The sequence below is a fragment of the Lingula anatina genome, chromosome 1 (genome assembly GCF_051362555.1).
Source record: "Lingula anatina isolate TDL-2025a chromosome 1, LinAna3.0, whole genome shotgun sequence".
Lineage (NCBI taxonomy): Eukaryota > Metazoa > Brachiopoda > Lingulata > Lingulida > Lingulidae > Lingula > Lingula anatina.
In genome coordinates this window covers 46853936-46872867 of record NC_141767.1, presented here as the reverse complement: position 1 = coordinate 46872867, position 18932 = coordinate 46853936, and the positions used below count along the sequence as shown (strand labels likewise).

At 32.8% G+C, this 18932-nt stretch overlaps 1 protein-coding gene across 2 annotated transcripts in view; it reads left to right on the top strand.

Annotated features, from left to right (window-relative positions):
• Positions 1-18932, top strand: part of LOC106165989 (twitchin) — a 103219-nt gene that overhangs the window by 41310 nt on the left and 42977 nt on the right. For both annotated transcript variants that reach the window (XM_087001753.1, XM_087001752.1), the window contains exons 14-37: positions 64-151; positions 536-571; positions 1357-1401; positions 1730-1774; positions 1978-2025; positions 2317-2364; positions 2570-2617; positions 2872-2919; positions 3332-3415; positions 4620-4934; positions 5389-6270; positions 8451-8480; positions 9391-9576; positions 9738-9761; positions 10355-10387; positions 11768-11896; positions 14896-15171; positions 16409-16434; positions 16811-16934; positions 17122-17410; positions 17625-17683; positions 17876-17955; positions 18207-18401; positions 18671-18777. In XM_087001753.1, coding sequence (XP_086857879.1) covers positions 64-151; positions 536-571; positions 1357-1401; positions 1730-1774; positions 1978-2025; positions 2317-2364; positions 2570-2617; positions 2872-2919; positions 3332-3415; positions 4620-4934; positions 5389-6270; positions 8451-8480; positions 9391-9576; positions 9738-9761; positions 10355-10387; positions 11768-11896; positions 14896-15171; positions 16409-16434; positions 16811-16934; positions 17122-17410; positions 17625-17683; positions 17876-17955; positions 18207-18401; positions 18671-18777 — 3245 coding nt within the window. The remainder of the gene's footprint in view (positions 1-63; positions 152-535; positions 572-1356; positions 1402-1729; positions 1775-1977; positions 2026-2316; positions 2365-2569; positions 2618-2871; positions 2920-3331; positions 3416-4619; positions 4935-5388; positions 6271-8450; positions 8481-9390; positions 9577-9737; positions 9762-10354; positions 10388-11767; positions 11897-14895; positions 15172-16408; positions 16435-16810; positions 16935-17121; positions 17411-17624; positions 17684-17875; positions 17956-18206; positions 18402-18670; positions 18778-18932) is intronic.

Here is an 18932-nt window from a genome sequence, read left to right as displayed (position 1 = left end):
TGTTATATTAGACATGTTGTAATTTGTTTTGAGTAATCATCTATTTTTGTTATCATCCTCTAGGTGTCCAATGCTGATTCAGGTGCCTATGTGTGCAAAGTGAAGAACACAGCTGGAGAAGCCACAGCCAATATCAACATTAACATTTCAGGTAATTTGATTCTTCATGGTTTCTGTTTACACCCCTCTATATAGTTAGGGTTGAGCATAATCAAAGTGCATTAATTATGTTTTAGGATTTGGGTATGAGAACTGTGTATCTATGCCTTTAAGTTTGATGAAAAAATTATAATGAAAGTTAGGTCCTGCATATCCTTCAATCTTTTATTTTAAAACAATGCTAAGTTTAATTGAGTCAACAAATATCCATTTCATTACGTGAAAAAGATTAAAACATTAATTATTTATTATTAGTCATTAAGATGGACATCATTGTTTGTGGTACTCATATTTTATTAGCAACAAATTTAATGAGCAAAATTTAGTATTTCTGTGACCCTGTCATCCTATAAATTCTATTTATTTGCCTTTCCAGAGCTCCTGTCAAAGCTGAAGGTTGGCAAGGATGAAGGTAAGTGCTGTTCTGGGTAAACTGATATATACATATTCCCTTTACTAATACATTTTCATTTGTTCTATATAGGATTTCAGAACCAGTGCTTTGCTTAGGGAGGAAAACCTTGGAAACAGGATATCAAATCAGTCAGAAATGATCCATTACTATGCACATTTCAGCTTTAAAATGTTTTTTTTTTGTAACCATTCTTTCTGTGATTTGTGGATAAGATACATGTTAAGGCCATGAAGGAAAATACAGTGAAGGAACAGATCTTAAACATTACATGAAGCTGAATGGGGCTTACAATCAGTTGAACACCACACCATGATAAATGTCACTATGGCACCTTCAGTACAGCAAATGGAAGATGACTGGAATAAAATGCTTTAGTCAAGGAGTCGAGAGAAATCTGACAACTACTTTGTACTGAAAAAAAGCAACCTCATATTTTATTTTGTATGGATGTGCAGAATTTCATTGTGCAATTATCATATTTGGTATTGCACATAAAAGTGTGTAGATCAAGGGGTCTTACATCTGTCTGATTGTTTGTCTAAATGAGTGCATGTGAATAATATCATTTACAAAAGGCATGTCTATACCTGGTGTTTTGTTTATGTTTTTAGTTATTTGAATATATTCAGTATTGTTTTTTATATTGTTTTAAGTTTATTGCTTTTATTTCTTTTATATTACTGAGTTAGGATTTCATTTTGGTAAATGATTACTTTGGTTTTTATAGTTTTAGTTTTTTAGTGTATTCTGCTACTTTTTCTTTCTTTTGCCACTTTCTGTAGAAGACAGCTCACAAATGAGTCAAATGCAGATACAGATGGGAGCAGGTGAGAGTCTGGGACTTCTTACTACATCAATACATTATGACACTAAAGTAACAACAAAGCTGAACAAATTTATAAAAAATACTTTGTTATTTTAATGAAAAGCAGAACAAAAAACACCAGCCAAAAGCAGTTTCAATGAATATACATGTATTCAACTAAGGAATGTCAACATACAAATGAGGTCATCATTTGAGTTAAATAGCTTATAATTAGTACAATATCTGTAATATCTGTAATAATTTAAAGGTAAATAATAGTGCTCCCTCTTTGGACATTATTTAATATCCCAGTTGAGTATTTAAAATGTAATTTTTGTCTTCTTGTACGGAAGATAGTTCTCAGATAAGTCAGATGCAGATAGGTGTTGGAACAGGTGAGCATCTGGGACAAGTTACTTTCATTTCACTACGCTATTATAAAATATGCAGATTTAGTAGCATAACAACATATGATATAGCATATATATATATATCACTCATTCATGTTGTGACAGTATGTTAAGTCAGACTAACAGGTTTTTCAGCTGAAACTACTGATAAACCATTTTGAATAGTTTCTGGTCAATCTTCTCTTTAGCTGAAGACAGCACTGTCACATCTCAGATGCAGATAGGGGTGGGCACAGGTGAGAAATTTATGATTGATTGGCCAAAAAATAAAATAAAGTTAAATTGGAAATGTGTAACAGATAGTTTGAAGTATTTTATAAACTATAAAAAAATCAAGTTACTTTTAAAAGATGAGTTTTGCAGGGTCATCCATCAAATGATGGGCAGGACCATCACCAAGCCTTAGATTTTGTATTATCATTTGGGTATCTGTTTCCAAAATCTGAAGCAAATGCCAGCATTACATTTTTTTTCCACCTGTAACGATCATAGTGTTTTTCAAAATTTCTGGTTCATCTTCTCTTTAGCTGAAGACAGCACTGTGACATCTCAGATGCAGATAGGGGTGGGCACAGGTGAGAATTTTATTATTAATTGGTTGAAAAGTGAAATAATGGTTCATATGTAGTTCAGAGTATCTTATAAAACTATAAAGAATCAAATTACATTTTAAAAGATGGGTCTTACAGAGATATACTTTGAATCGTGGACAGCAGATACTATCACAAAAGCAAATGCTACCATGGCATTTTTTTTATTTCTGGTTAATCCTCTCTCTAGCTGAAGACAGCTCTGTGACATCTCAGATGCAGATAGGGGTAGGCGCAGGTGAGAATATCATATGTTATGATTATGGTAGAAAAGCAAAGTAGGGTTATTAAAGCTGTTTCACAGGCAGTATTATATAAATAGATATAAAAATGAACAAGCTATATTTTCAAAAGATGCACCTCATGGAGTTAACCAACAAATAATCAGAAGTGCTATATCCCCTTAGACTTTTTATCAATATTTTGCCATGTATTTCCACATGTCATATAATTTTTCCTTAATACTAAAATTTCTGCCAATACTCTCTGTAGCTGAAGACAGTTCTGTGACAACTCAGATGCAGATAGGTGTAGGCAAAGGTGAGAAACAGTTTTCTACTCAATAGGCAGAAAAATACTATGGTTATATTTATTAGCAATCTTTCAAAGATATTACAAATTACTGGTATTCTGTAAACAATTCTAAATGTAAAACTATGGGAAATGTGACTTCAGGCATAATGTATGCAATTTTGTTAGAAAAATGTATTTTATATTAAGTGCATCAGAGACATTGCAAATTAACTGATGTAAATGTAAAACAAGGGGTAATTCAAAGGAATGAGCAAGCCAAAAGTGTTCAGTTTGAAACAAAAGTATTAGTTTTTGGTGCAATAAATGACCAGCAGCACAAACATATAACAATTAGTATTCATGCAATTCAAATAACAAACCAGGGAGCACAGGTACAAAGTCTTCTCAATTATGCACAATCCTTTCATTCCTTTCATAGCTGAGATAAGTACAACTCAGGTTGAGATGGGCAGTGCTGAGATTGGGGTTGCAAAAACTGAGGAACCCAAACCAGCAGAACCAGGTTAGAACCATTTTGTTGGTGGTTCTTTTGATATTGGCCTCCCATAACTGCTTAGGTTTTTCACTGATGTAACACCTTACATGTAGTATTGTAGCTGAGATAAGTACCATTTCAGTTGAGTTTGACAGTGCTGAGATTGGGGTTGCAAAAATCATGGAACCCAAACTGGCAGAACCCAGGTTAGAACCATTTTGTAGATGGTTCTTTTTGCTTCCCATTTGGCTTCCCATAACTGCTTAGGTTTTTGGATCAATGTTGCAATTTCAAATGGTAATTTGTGAAACTTGTTCATTGATGCAGTATTGTCAGTGTTGTAAAGTAAGCTACCAATCAGTAAATCAGACATAAATGGTATTGATAAATTTGTTTTAGCAACAAAGTGCCATATATGATACAATGTCAAATGGTCGTAGCTGTTATGTTTCAAATTGAAATTGCAGCAGTAGTCTTTAAATGGTGTGTTTCTAATAACAAGTGGCCATTATCCCTTCCTTGCTATATTTCAAATAATAAATTAGTTGTATATGATAATCTTAGTCAAAGATGGCTACAGACTTTTTACAAGTGATAACAAAGAAACAATTTCACTGAAAAAAAGAGGTATTTAGATTGATTTGAATTGTTGCTGGCCTTCTGCTGAAACCATGCCCTTTTTCCTAACTCTAAACTCCTTTCACTTGAACACATTAATAAATATAATAGTTCTTTTATTCACTGGCCCAACCCACTTTCTACTCCAACCTTTAAAGCAAACATGTCTGCATGTATATAAAATCTCTCATCCTGCTTAGACAGAGGTACCAGGTTTTGATGTGTTTCCCATCTTTTGAAATAATGATACATTTGGATACAATTCTCATTGAAACTTTCTGTTTTTATGTGTGGCTTGGTTTGTATTATTTTCTGTTTATTATTTGATATATTATTTTATTCTGTTTCCTCTTTTAAGTATGTATTGTGCTCCTAAATTGTTTCTGTTGTATATATATATATATATATATATATATATATATATATATATATATATATATATATATATATATATATATATCAAGACTTTTCAGTAAATATTTAACAGAAGGGATGTAAAGATTAGAATACTAGAGTTATTCAAAACTCAGTAATGATTAGATAATGTGTTAATAAGTTATAAGGACTATGGGATCTGTCTGAGGATTTAGAATTCTTTCCTTAAAAATATCAGCGTCCATGACTACCCAAATGACCTTTGAAAGCAGTACCACTGAAGCAGAAGTTTCAAAACTTCCGGAGCCTGCTCCAACATCACAAACAGCCACAACTCAAATGACATTTGAAACTAGTACTGCTGAAACAGAATTTCAGAAATCAGAGCCTGCTCCTACTGCACAAACAGCCATGGCTCAAATGACATTTGAAACAAGCACTGCTGAAACAGAATTTCAGAAATCGCAGGAAACTGCTGCTGCCAAGTTACAGATGACTGCTCAGATGACAGTTGATACTGCAGAAGCAGACATCCAAAAACTCCCAGCACCAGGTTAGGTAGTCTTCCCCCCCCCTTTTGCTGTGCAGTCTCCCTGACTTGCTACCAACTATTACTTAAGTCCATGTATCACCCATCCTTTTTATTGTCCTGCTGCACCTTCCCCTCTTTTCAAGAAGATTACTCCTTAATTTAATAGATATATACCCACTATTTGATGACTACCTATACCCCTTATATGTTTTTGTTGATTATTTTCAGATAAGTATGATCAAGAATTGAGTTTCTTTCCTTGGATAAATGATTAATGCATTAGTACTTAAACCCTTTACCCTTATCAAATTTTCCTTTCAGTCCAGCTTGTTCCTAGAGGTTCCTCCACCTGATCATCATACCTTTGGGATTATTTTCATTTTTCAAATTTTTTAAAATTATCAATATGTGCTTGGATCTGTTAAGATGCCCTTTATCCTAAAATGATAGTGTAAAAGTATACTCTTTTTCTCAGAACCCGAACCTGAGAAAAAGCCTGAGGAGGAAAAACCTGAAGAAAAGAAACCTGAGGAAAAGAAACCCGAGGAAAAGAAACCTGAAGAAAAGAAACCCGAGGAAAAGAAACCTGACGAAAAGAAACCAGAGGAAAAGAAACCTGAAGAAAAGAAACCTGAGGAAAAGAAACCTGAAGAAAAGAAACCGGAGGAAAAGAAACCTGAAGAAAAGAAACCTGAAGAAAAGAAACCAGAGGAAAAGAAACCAGAAGAGAAAAAGAAGCCAGAGGAAAAGAAACCTGAAGAAAAGAAACCAGAGGAAAAGAAGCCTGAAGAAAAGAAAAAACCTGAGGAAAAGAAACCTGAAGAAAAGAAACCAGAGGAAAAGAAGCCTGAAGAAAAGAAAAAACCTGAGGAAAAGAAACCTGAAGAAAAGAAACCAGAGGAAAAGAAGCCTGAAGAAAAGAAAAAACCTGAGGAAAAGAAACCAGAAGAGAAAAAGAAGCCCGAGGAAAAGAAACCAGAAGAGAAAAAGAAGCCCGAGGAAAAGAAACCTGAAGAGAAAAAGAAGCCCGAGGAAAAGAAACCTGAAGAGAAAAAGAAACCCGAGGAAAAGAAACCAGAAGAGAAAAAGAAACCTGAGGAAAAGAAACCAGAAGAGAAAAAGAAACCAGAAGAAAAGAAGCCAGAAGAGAAAAAGAAACCAGAAGAAAAGAAGCCAGAAGAGAAAAAGAAACCAGAAGAAAAGAAACCTGAAGAGAAAAAGAAACCAGAAGAAAAGAAACCTGAAGAGAAAAAGAAACCTTGGGAAAAGAAAGCTGAGGAAAAGAAACCAGAAGAAAAGAAACCAGAGGAGAAAAAGAAACCTTGGGAGAAGAAAAAACCAGAAGAGAAAAAGCCTGGTAAGGTTAAGACATTTCAAGGCAACAAACAGGATTGGCTTAGGTATTTGCATTGTCAGATTTTTCCTCTGCTTTAATGAAGACTGCACTTTCAGCATTAAATGTCACTGTGGGACAGTGCACATAACAGTTTTAACAGCCTCACTCTCAGTATTGCAAAACTTTTTTTTAACAAGTTGACATAGATAAGCATTGATGTCCGTTTTCAGAATGGTGTTCTGCAGTAGAATCTTTATAGATCAGTTTTCTATCCCCTTTTATCATATCACAAATCTCTTTATACATTACTTGTAAATTAAATTTTGAATTATTAGTAATGTTTGAAGAAATTTGTTACTGATGATTTAAACCTGGGATGTTTTTGTTTCTCTTAACTTTCATTTCTCTCTACACAGATTTGAATGCAGTGATTCTGAACTTTGACATTTACACCTTCCTGGACCCTGTTTCACAAAGTATTTGAGTCGATAAATGCTGCTGAACTCAAATGACCACATAAAGTCAAAGCAGTTTAAGACCATTTGATGAAAAATGTGTTCCAAGAGAAAGCTCTGCTACCATGAACAGGTCTGATTAATACCATGCCAGGTATTAGTCAGAAGATAAGACTATGCCAGTCAAGATTTGTATTGTCTTCAAATGATCTCCTGTAGTAGAGTTTTAAGACCAAAAAAATACTTAAGGTATTTCCATACTTTTAGATTCTCTAATTTAATTGTCTCCAAACTTTGCACCAATGAAGTACAGGTGAAACTGGTAATAAAAATGATTTTTTTTGATATGGTCACCGGTTTAGTTTCCTCACCACAGCCAACTGAAATATGGACTAAAATGCTAGAATTGGATATCGCAGCGCCTCTATATAAATAAGTTTTCAGGCCCAGTATATCACTCCTGAGGGGGATAATTACACCTGTTAAGATTTTAATGAAGAGAAAAGAGAATATTTTTACATTTTTTCATACATTTATTGTTGTTTCTATTTTTAGAACTGACCTCATCATGTTTCTACGCCACCTGGTGGCCAGTTTGGAAACCAACAATTTTACACAAAATTGGTCATTGTACCCAATCCCTGAATTTAATTTTCATGAAAATGAGCAAAAACACTCTCCTATGAGTACTTCATGACATGATGTTAAAAAAATAGTAGGTCATCAGGCTAAATATTGAAATATAGTCAATTGAAATTATCAAAAAAAGGCAAAAAATGCCGAAAAATGTAATGTCACCTCAGTTCAAGCCCCAAATATACATCACTTCAACTCTATAGCCCTCAAAGTAGCATTCATGGTATTTCTCACTATATTTAGTTGCTGAATATTTCATAATTGAGAATATAATGAAAGACAGGGGGGATCCAGGGATTCTTGGGAGGGGGTTCTATTTAGGTTCTGTTTGCCCTGTGAAATGAACTTGCCAGCCTTTCTGGGTGGAATATTACTCATCTTTAGGGATTTATAATTTCAAAACAACACAGCACATGGTAAATAAAAGCTGGTGACTAGAGGAAGTGCATGCTTATATTGTCCTCCAGTGCAGGAGAGCTTGATGCTGCAGTGGCTCCCTCTATACATGCAGTATGGAAATACCTTAAGCGGCCTCCAAAGACTTTTTTAAAAAGAACAAATAAGCTTGTTATCTTGACTTGAAAATTCTTTGTGAAACAGGTCCTGCTTTTTTCACAGCATTTTATTCCTCCCCCAGCCAATAAAAGGGATGTTGATAATCTATCTTGCACTCTTAAGTATGTTTAATATATAAAAATGATTGTTTTCAAAACACTTGATTAAAAAGTGTTCATCTTGAATTCATTTTGTAACTCTCTGTGTGTACTTCCTCAGCTTTTGACAAGCATACCTTTACTATTCCGTGCATGTTTCCTCTTTCATACCTGTTTACATGATAGATTCATTTCAAAATGAATACTCTAATACAAGCATTGATTCCATACATGCAAGGTAAAGCAAGGTAACATGTTTAGAATCAGCAGCAGAAGTCAATTTTGAAAGTCAAACAAACAAACATTTACTTAGCATTTGATGCCGACATAAAAATAAACAGTAATATTGTGTCTGCGATACCAAATTATCTGATAGTGTCAAGGAAGACACCATACTAATATACACATGTATATTTTAGTATACTGTGTTATTTTTTCCATGATGTTTCTATTTCAGCAGACAAGCCAGAGGAAAAGAAAGCACCAGGTACCTCAGCAGTTATTCACATTTCTTTTACTAATATGTAATGAAATATTTGATTTCTGTTGCATGTTTGTTTAATATGTTCATTTTATATTATGATTCAGCATCTCTTTACCCTGTTAATTTCAGTATTTGCCATTGACCACAATAAGAAAGCATGGATTTTGTAATGGAGAAAAATCTCATTCAATTTCATGGATCCCAAGCAATTTGTTGACATGTATTTATAAAAAAGGGTTTACTATTTGGTCTGTACTCTTATTATAACCCTAACTTATGTTTACATACTGTATTTTATATTGCTAATTGCTTACTAACTGTTCAGTGCTAAAACAGAGCAAGGCTTTTTACATATAATTTTGTTGCCAGTTGTCTTGCAGGAAGTGATGATACTAGTAAATGTTATTTTTTTGTCTTTTTTTGTCTATTGCTCACACTTAAGTATGGACATGGCTTCCCTTTTCTGCAAACATATTCATTACCAGGAGATGGAGAAACATTGCAATTATATGTTGTAACATTTTTGCATTGCACAATGTATTCAGATACTTGACCAAATATAAAATGCATATATGCATGAACAAAGAAATGCATTTTGTTTTCATAACATCCGGGCATTAAAGTGGACACTGTGTAACCATGTTTTTCATTCCACAGGATTTTTTTTTTTTTTTTTTTTTTTTTGGTGAATCATATTTGAGCTGTTGGATATTTCAGTTCCTTTTGAGATTGACACAATTTGAGTGAATGAAAAGTAGATCTAATACATGTATATGTCACATTTACATTGCTTAATTAATGAAATGTTAGAAAATAATGTAGGGTAGATAAAATTTAATTTTCATTGGGTTGGATTTAAATATGTGATAAGTTTGCTCTGATTTTTAACATAAATGTGCAATCTATATTAAAGAAAAGAAACCCGAAGAAAAGAAAAAGCCAGAGGAAAAGAAAAAGCCAGAAGAAAAGAAGCCTGAAGAAAAGAAAAAACCAGAAGAAAAGAAACCAGAGGAAAAAAAGAAGCCAGAGGAAAAAAAGAAGCCAGAAGAAAAGAAACCAGAGGATAAGAAGAAACCGGAAGAAAAGAAAAAGCCAGAAGGTGAATAAGTAACATAATGAGCACTTTGTGCAATGTAATACAATGAAGTTAAGAGGTTTAACTAAAGCAATAGCTTTTGATTTTTAGTTATTCAAAGTTTTATTTTGAGTAAAATTGAAAGTAAGCCATTTTCATCAATTTCAGTTTAATTATATTTTCAGAGAAGAAGCCAGAAGAAAAGAAAGGTAGGTTACTGATAATACAAAATGTATCAAATTAAGATAATTAATTCATGTTGTGGTAAAATTAAAACAGTTGAGTTATGTTAGACAGAGTTTGCTTTCATATAAAATAGCTTATAAAAGAGACAAAAAGTTCTGCATAAGACCAATATTTTTGAAAATTGATCAGAAAGTTATTTATTTATTTATTTATTTTTTAAAAAGGGGAAAAGTAGAATTTACTATTTATTAGTAAGGTAGATGTGATCCAAGTTCATTTTGTATAAGGACAGAAAAATATATTTGAAGCGGTTCAAAGAAATGAAACCTCATCTTATAATTGAAACTTACATCTTTGGGCTCTTGCTCCATAGCTGAAGACAATGAGGTGTTTAAGTTTCAAATTACTCATAAAAGATTCTCGAGAGGCTATATGCTTTGAAGAGCTATCGAATGAAATGTAGTCCTGTGTGATGCATTTGTTTATTTTATTTTTAGTTATATAAGTATAATTTGATTATTTTAAGTTTTTTTTATTTCAATTTTTTGCTATTTAATTTACAAAATTAAAGTGTGCATTATAATTTTTGTTTATTGTGGGCTTTTTTATAACACAGGCAAGCCAGGTGTTCCAACCATTGTAGAACCAGGTGGGTGATTATTTTGAGTTGCTTTTTTAAAACTTTCAATTTATTTTTGTTCACAAGTGTGTTGAGTGTGTTTAGTGTACAAAGTAGTTGGTGTGCAGTCAGAAGACAGACAAATATCTTTTGGATGAAGGCCCATACAGTGGACAGAAAGGTAATTAAATGGTATTTTACAGATCACTCCCCTCCACCTCCCTATTCTTCTAGCCTCTTTAGACTTGTTTTCTTGAAATCAGTCTATTTGAGAAATAGCACCTGCAACTCTGTAGCGTATTTGAACTCCCTGCCTTCTTATCCCTTTCCTGGTAATTTTTGGTACCATACCAAACATTATTTTGGCAATTCACAGGCACGGAAGTCTATGTTATTAGTAGCAAATAAAAACTTTAATGAAAATTGCACAGACCGTGCTTTGAGTGCATATGCCTACATAGCTGCCACTGTAACTGCTAAAGCTGTTAAAACTGTAGAAAAATGTTAAGCCCTGAAATGAAATTGAAAACCACACATAGCATTTCTAACATTTAGATGTTTTATCTAAAAGAACTAAATGAATATTTTTCTTTTAATGATTTTATCATCCATCTCCTGATTGACTTGCTGCCTTGTTTCATGTGATTTTGTCATGTTGTATGTTTGCACCAGATTATCATAAAATGGTAAATGATGCATGACCAAACAAATACTGAAATTTCCAGGAGTAATGGGAATGTATTTCAGTTGCACCATAGGCATTATTATAATTTTCTTTCTTCATATGGATAAAGAGTTCTTTGTACAATGATCTAGTGCCTGTACATCCATAGGCAGTTTCCTTTAAACAAAACAGTTGAATTTTAAATAAAATGGATTTCTTGAAAGCAGAACACACTGTGTGTTCCATTGTAGCACTTGTTTCCCTACTTGTTCACTTTGCTTAAGGTATTGCAGTAGTTTGACCCTTATCAGATAATTGTTATTTAGTTCCTTTAATTCCTATCCCTACATACTAAATCTGACTTTATATTTTAAAACAGAAGAACATAGGATGATCGAAACTGAACTCACTGACATTCTGTATTCTTTTGTTTTACCTGACAGTCTTGATACACTAGTGTTGTTACCATAGGCAATAAAACTATAATAAAACAAATAAGAAAAAAAAATCACTGGTTTACTTTTCTTATCAAAACAATTAAGCCAAAATATCCATTTTGGAATTACAGAAATGTTTATTATTTCAAAATTTATTCATTATTTCAAAATTATTCTTTGTTTGAAATTGTGATTTTTGTTCATCAAAAGACATCACAGTGTCTCATTTTTCCCCTTTCGTTCTTGCATGCCTCACCTCACTTCCTTTCACGACCTCTTTCTTTCCCTCACTCTCTTCAAAAATCACAGACGAGAAGAAACCAGGTAAAAAAGGTGAACCCAAGAAGGATGAGAAAAAACCAGAAGAGAAGAAACCAGAGGAGAAAAAAACAGCCCCAGGTAAAAAAGAAGAACCCAAAAAGGATGAGAAGAAACCAGGTAGGGTGAAGTTGTTTTTGTCTTGTTTGGTGATTTGTTTGTCCTGTTGATTTAGTTATTTGTGGTATTTATCAATACCTTTTTCAAGTTCACTAACAATTTTTTTTTACCTCAGTTTCAGGTAATTCAGAGGTTCAAGTCCAAGAAGGTAGCCACTGATATGCTTAAGGCTATATATCTAATTAAGTTTCATATTGCATGGTTTTAAATAATGAAGGTTGATTATTACAGGACATGCAAATCATGTGGAAGATTTGAATAATCACCTGAGAAAACATGTGGCTCATATGCCATTAGAGTCAACCATCATAGAGGAAGGTATAGTATATAAGAAAAGAGGACACAAGGACAAAACCATATTGGTTGTTGATTGCTTGGTGGTGGTGGAACTAGAGGGTGCTGTAGCAACTACAAGTAGAAGTCTGTTTCTTTGAGAAAGAAAGCAAAGCACCATTTGGGATTTTTTTCTTTTAGTGATGTGTCTTAATTTCCCTTGGTTTTAGAATTTTTAAGAGAGCTACCATTGTGAAAAATTGAACTGTCAAGTGTAATTTTAGTTGAGGGAGGGACTGAATATGAGCATAACCTGAAATGAAAGAAAGAAAGAATGCTTTGGCAGGACCAAACAGTTACGTTTAGAAGAAGCAGTTTTTATTCAGGAAGCTTCTTCTGAATAAAGAAAATTATATTGCACAATGTATTGGGTGCTCTAGCTCTTCTAAAAAATCCTCGAATTATTATTATTTTCCTTGCACTGATTCGTACATTATATTTAACTTTGACTGTATCTTATTTTGATGTACATATCCCTTATTATTATATTTGTAACAAATCTCCTCTTTGCTTTTGTCATAAAAATGAAATGAATGTTTTTAGTCATTATTAGCGTAATGTAAAATTAATATTCAATTAATTTAACCAAACCCTTCATATTTTGTGATAGTTCAGATCCCACTTGCAATGGTATTGTGTGATTTAGAATAGAATATCCTGTCACATGTGAGTGGGTAGATTAAACAACATGTTAGCACCACCAATTTACCTAGAAATACCTTAAACAGATATGTAACTAGACTATGAAGCAAAACTAGTAGGTTTAATTGCATGATATGGTATCTTTGTTTTTGTAGTAAGTACATGTATATTAAGCCAGTTTTAGTTGGAGCACAGTAAGTACACCAGAGTTGTTTAAAATAGTCACAATAAGAGAATAGCTGGGCACAAGGTGAGCAAAACAATACTTTTCTTCTTTTTTATCACATCTTCTCACCCTGCTTCCTCACACACACCCACTCATCATAACATTAAAGGGTATGAGCCAATATGAGATAACAGTATGTATTTAAATGGGACTTACCTGTATCTAGGTTTATTCTTGGTATATATATCATACCCGAATATAAACTAAATTAAACTGGACTGTTTTTTTTTTCTGTTTTTAAGACTAATTTTAGAGCACACACTTTTGGCAAATCTTTGTGTCTCTGATCATTTATGTACAATGTGTTGGTGTAAATTTTTGTCAAAAACATACTTAGCTCATGACTTTGGTGTTATGGTGTCGCTGGCATAATCTTATAATCTTGCTTTTTGCCTTTCCCAATGAAATTATATGTATATTGATTTCAAATTTGCTTTAGGCTTACAGTATTGCATTATCTTTTAATTCAAATTTGTCATATTTAATTGCAATGCTTCTAAACAAACAGACTCCATTACTTTGTGTAAGAACATTTACCCTTTTTGAGAAAAAATTCAGTTTCTGTTAGTATAATTTAAAAATATTTTTACAGTGCCATTTGTTGTATAGAAGCATTTCATATTCTCATGACAAATTTGTTGGATAATGATATTTGTGTATTTATTTTCCCTTCACACGCACATAGTGTGCTTGATCCAGTCACTGTTTAGACATGTTAAGATCCACACATTGCACAGCATGATGAGGAAACCCTCTTGTTTTCTGAGTAAAACCAAATTATTTTAATACCAAAACATCCGTTTCTCTTAATCTCTTTCTGAAACAACTGTTTGGTATTTGGTTGTGCATAATTAAAACTTTCTAAGAAACTGAATTTCATGGTATTATTTTTTAAAATGGCAGAAGTTTTCCTCATTGTGCTAATATGTACACATGCAGCATTACTTGTAGTGTGTTTAGATTCATTTCTGGTAGTATGTGTAGATTTCATTTTATAGCAAAACTAATAATAGCTATCCCTTGCTGCATTACACAAGCTGCCATTTACATTTTCAGCACCAGGAAGTGAAGATGAATATTTTACTTGCTCTGACCCATAACCCATTGAGCTATATTTCAGGCACTTTTTACCTCCATATTGCACATAATATAATATTTGAAACATACATTTTTAGCCCAATTGCTTTTAAAGAACCCTGTAAACACATACATTTTTATTTGAACCTGGGACCTATTAATATTTTTTTGTTTGCTGTATTTTTTTACACTATTATTTATTTGTTCTTAACAGGACTTGTAAAAAAATCACAAAAACCATCCTTATTCTCTAATTTATTATATAAATAGAAAGACCATATTTGATTCTCCATGATTCCCAGGTTTAAATAATAGTTTGCTTTAAAATGTAACTAAGTTTATCCTGCATTGCCTTCCTGCTTTTCCCCTGCCCAATAAGATCTACTTTGTGATCAGCTTGTGTGCAGGGAAATGTGTTTACACACAGCAAGTTTGACTTCTCTCTGCTGATCACCTTTATAAGTATATAAAAAAGAATTAACACTTTATGTATATTATATTGTATATGGTTTCTAAATCGTAATAAACTTTGAAAGTTATTGTAATGTAGTTTTCTTTTATAAGTACCAATATGTTACATTGAGAGCTTAATGAAGTGATAAAAAAAGGACACACCCAAATCACAAGTGAGAAGTCAAGCTTGTTTATTTACCTGGATTGTGCTTACTCATACCTTGATATTTATTTCTTGCACCTTTTTCTTTGTCCTCTCCCCATTAAGATGATGAGCACCCAGATATCTTGATTGATGAGCACCCAGATATCTTGATTGATGAGCACCCAGATAACTTGATTGATGCTGAGCACCCAGATAACTTGATTGATGATGAACACCCAGATTTTGATCACCCAGATATTTTGATTGACGATGACGATGATGATATGCCGGACGATTGGGTCCCCATGCCCCTGTCGCATGATGAGCAAAAGGATTATGCTCAAGATCTGGGGATTAGACCCTCAGCCCTTGGGGTAAAACCAGGTTTGAGAAGAAAAGGTACTTGGTGTAGTGGTCGTGGGTTTTTTTTTATTTTTAAATGTACAAATCTGTGCAGTGCTGAATGCATTATTTATTGTATAGTGAAGACTAGTTTTTTCCAAAATCATAGACTAGTTGTATTGTTTTTATCGTCTCAATGTGCCATTTCACATATAATACTTTGATAGAAAGTATTATCCAGTCTTTTTCACTAAGATTAATTAATTTTTATTTATCTTTTTTTTTTTTTGGCAAATATTGTTTTCTGCTTTTATCAACAATGATTTTTAGTTGCATAGATGGTGAAATACATCAGATGGCCATTTTGATAGTTTCTGGGTGTGGTTGAATTTGTTTCAATGGGGTTTCAGTTTGAGTTCACATGTGTTTTAAACAACAGCAATGTGAAAAAAAATAGAATATTTACATTTGCTCAATTGATTGAACAACCAAATTCAAACCATTAATGTTTTATAACATGTGTGAACTTCAAGAGATCACATTTTTATAATCTCACAAAAATGCTTTCTTTCTTTTAATTTTTCATATTTTCTTTTTCATCATAATAACTCTTATGATTATACTTTTCAGAGATCTAACAAACTGTGTGCAGTTATTTTTGTCTTTTGCCATGCCAACATACTCTATGAAAAAAGAATTTCTATTCATTTTATGACTTTGACCACCATATTTTTGTTGAGACAAACATTTCTTAGATAGAACAAATGTTAGATAAAATATTTAATTTGTCAAAATTGATATGGGTATGTTTTTCAAAATTTTTAGGAGATGATGGCATGACAATCTTTCTTCTCTTTTTATTTCTTTTATCTTTCCTTTCTTTATCTTAAGTTGTGTACACTTTTAACTTTTTGTTATCATAATTTGCTTTATTTTTTTCAGAAAAATCTCTTTCTTGGCTGTCACTTTTCAGTTTTACTGTTTTATACTTATGTGCTATCAGTCAGAATTATATTTCCTATATCTCTTCTCATCTGCTCTTTTGATAACTAAAAACAACAATGTGTTATAATAAGTAAACATATCAATAATGTTTGTAAAATGTATCAGTAGTGTTTATCGATCTCAAGAATTAGTTTTTAGTTGTTTGGTTAATTTCATGAGATCAAATCTTGATAATTTTTTATGTTGATTAATCCTTTAGTGAATAATTGCTTTGATTGTTTATATTAATTTTTTTGTTTCACTATTTTTAAATGGGTATGTTGTTCATTTTTCTCTCTAATTATTACAGTTGAACCCAGTTCTGAACAGAAAGCAGTAAGTTTATATTTTAATAGTTACATGAAAATAATGAAGAAATATATATTTACTGGTATTGAACAATTTTCCTTAAAATGTTGAACTATACCAATTTCAATTTTTATCATGCATGGCATTATATTAAACATCTGTATTTATTACTAGTAGGTAAAACAGTAAATTGCCTGACACAATAAATAGTATAAAAATATATAAAGAGGTAGTCTTGTAATTTAATTTTTTGATGCACAAAAATTTAGTATAATCAACTAGGTTATGCCCCAGTCAAAAAGATCTTTAAATTATCCATTGATTTAAATGCTATTTGATATCTTCATGATCACTAGTACATGTGTTGTTATCATCAAGATATGATGTTTTGTCTTTCATCAAGGCTGCTGCAGGAATATATGAGGAGGAGGGTCCAAAACGTAAGCCTAAACAAGAGAAGGCTCCAGAAGGCCCTGTTGAAGGACCTAAGATCAAGAACAAGCCGGCTAATTTGGTGATCCTTGAAGGTAAAGCACTGGGAAAATAGTGCATAACTTCCTACATATTATGTCAGATATTGCTTGCTTTTGAAGTTCAGTGCTTGGTTTTTAAAATTTATTTATTTGGTATATTGCTACTGTCGTGCTTCTGTCCTTTCTAAAAGGTTGGAATGCATTTCAGTGTAATGTGTTTCAAATGCTTCTAAATTTTCAGGTGATCCTATTACCTTGGAAATTGATGTTGATGGCAAGGAAATGCCGTTTGTGCGTTTCTTCAAAGGGAAGAGGCAGCTTAAGAATGATGCTCGCACAGTAATCAATATGGATGCCCCCAACAAACGCTGCACATTGCACATTAAGAAGTCCCGCTTTCCAGATGAGGGAAAATATGCTGTGTTCTTGGAAAATGCTAATGGACAAATGACTGATGAAGCCAAATTCACCATCTTTGTCAAAGATCCCAAGGATTCTAAATTAGACTTTAGGGATCTTCTAAAACAAAGGTGAGAAAGGCGTCATTGATATCACTTGAAACAGTAAGCTCTAAAAGCAATATCTATATCGTGTGAATAACATTAAATAATTTTAAGTATTAAACCTAAAAGTTGTGACTACTCCAATGTCCATTCAAAGAGTAAAAATTGGAAGATGATTTTCAATGTCTGCATGTGGTCTTTCCAATTGTACTAAGATGCATGTTCTTTGTTTATCTTGTAGCAATTACAAAAAGAACAAACAAGAGGATGAAGATCCAGATTGGGGAAAACTCAAGGAAGGTATGCATAATTATCAGAATTTGCAGTAAAATTTTATACTTGCTATCTTTAGATTTGACATGTAAAGGTAAGTAAGTGATGTAATTTATATGTATCTCTGTTTTTTTAATTATATATGTATATATTTCTTTTTTTTTTGTGTATGGTAATTTTTTTCAGTCCCACTATAATTTTTGTATAATAATATTTTAGTGGACAAAGGCAGGCGACCATCACAGATTGAGATGGCAAAGATCAATTTGAAGAAAACTGAAGGTGACAGTGAAACAGAGGTACTACATTTACTGCAAAATTTAAACCAAGTAACTTGAAAATAATATTGAGATAAATACATTTCAGGTATTAAGTTACATTTCTTCAATGTCATTCATGGTTACTTGCCAATAGCATTTTGACTGTCTGACACGTATAGTCATATATCAGTTAGATTTTTTTCATTTTTGTTTTTATTAAGGCACCATTTTTGGTATTGTTTTTGACATTAAGTGTCATGTTTCATTTTGTATTATTCTCCACAATTTAGGGAACCCCAGAGAGGCGCAGGTCCTCCACTGGTCGTCGGGACAGCATTGAGATACCCAAACTGAAGAAAGTTTCTCGCCAAGAAGATTCAGAGAAGTTGGCACCAGAGCGCAGAGGCTCCAAAGATCGCCGTGCCTCTCTGGCTGATGTTGTACCAGATTGGCCAACTCTGAAGCATACGGAGAAAAAGAAAGAGGTGCGTGTGTGTTGAAGGCTAATGGAGGAATGTAGGGCCAATTATGAATATAGCTTTTTGCTGTTAAACTGTAAACAGCATGCAGTCTATTTTTCTTACCTGATTTTAAATCTTTAGTTCTTTGGCTTAAATTAAAAATAGTGAATTTACTGTTACGCTTTGCTGAGGATACAGTGGAGTCTCATGGTACATGCAGCAAGAGAATGTGATGAACTTTAACAAAAATTCCTTTCATTTGAATAATTTTGATTTGTTTTGTTCAATTTCAGGAGCCAGACAAGTTTGTGAAGGAGCTTGAGGATCAGAAGGTGAAGGAGGAAGATGAGGTCAATGCTGTGTTTAGGTGTACATTCTGCAAGCCTAATGCTGTTGTCAGGTTAGTAATATCATAATCATTTACTTCGGAGGTTGTCATCTCCTGCATTGTTGGGACTGAGACCTAGTAGATTCCAGTCAATTTTATATTGTGCAGCATTGATGTGTTATCCTGGCCACTTCTCATTGGCTCAGAACATTGGACTGAAAGATTCA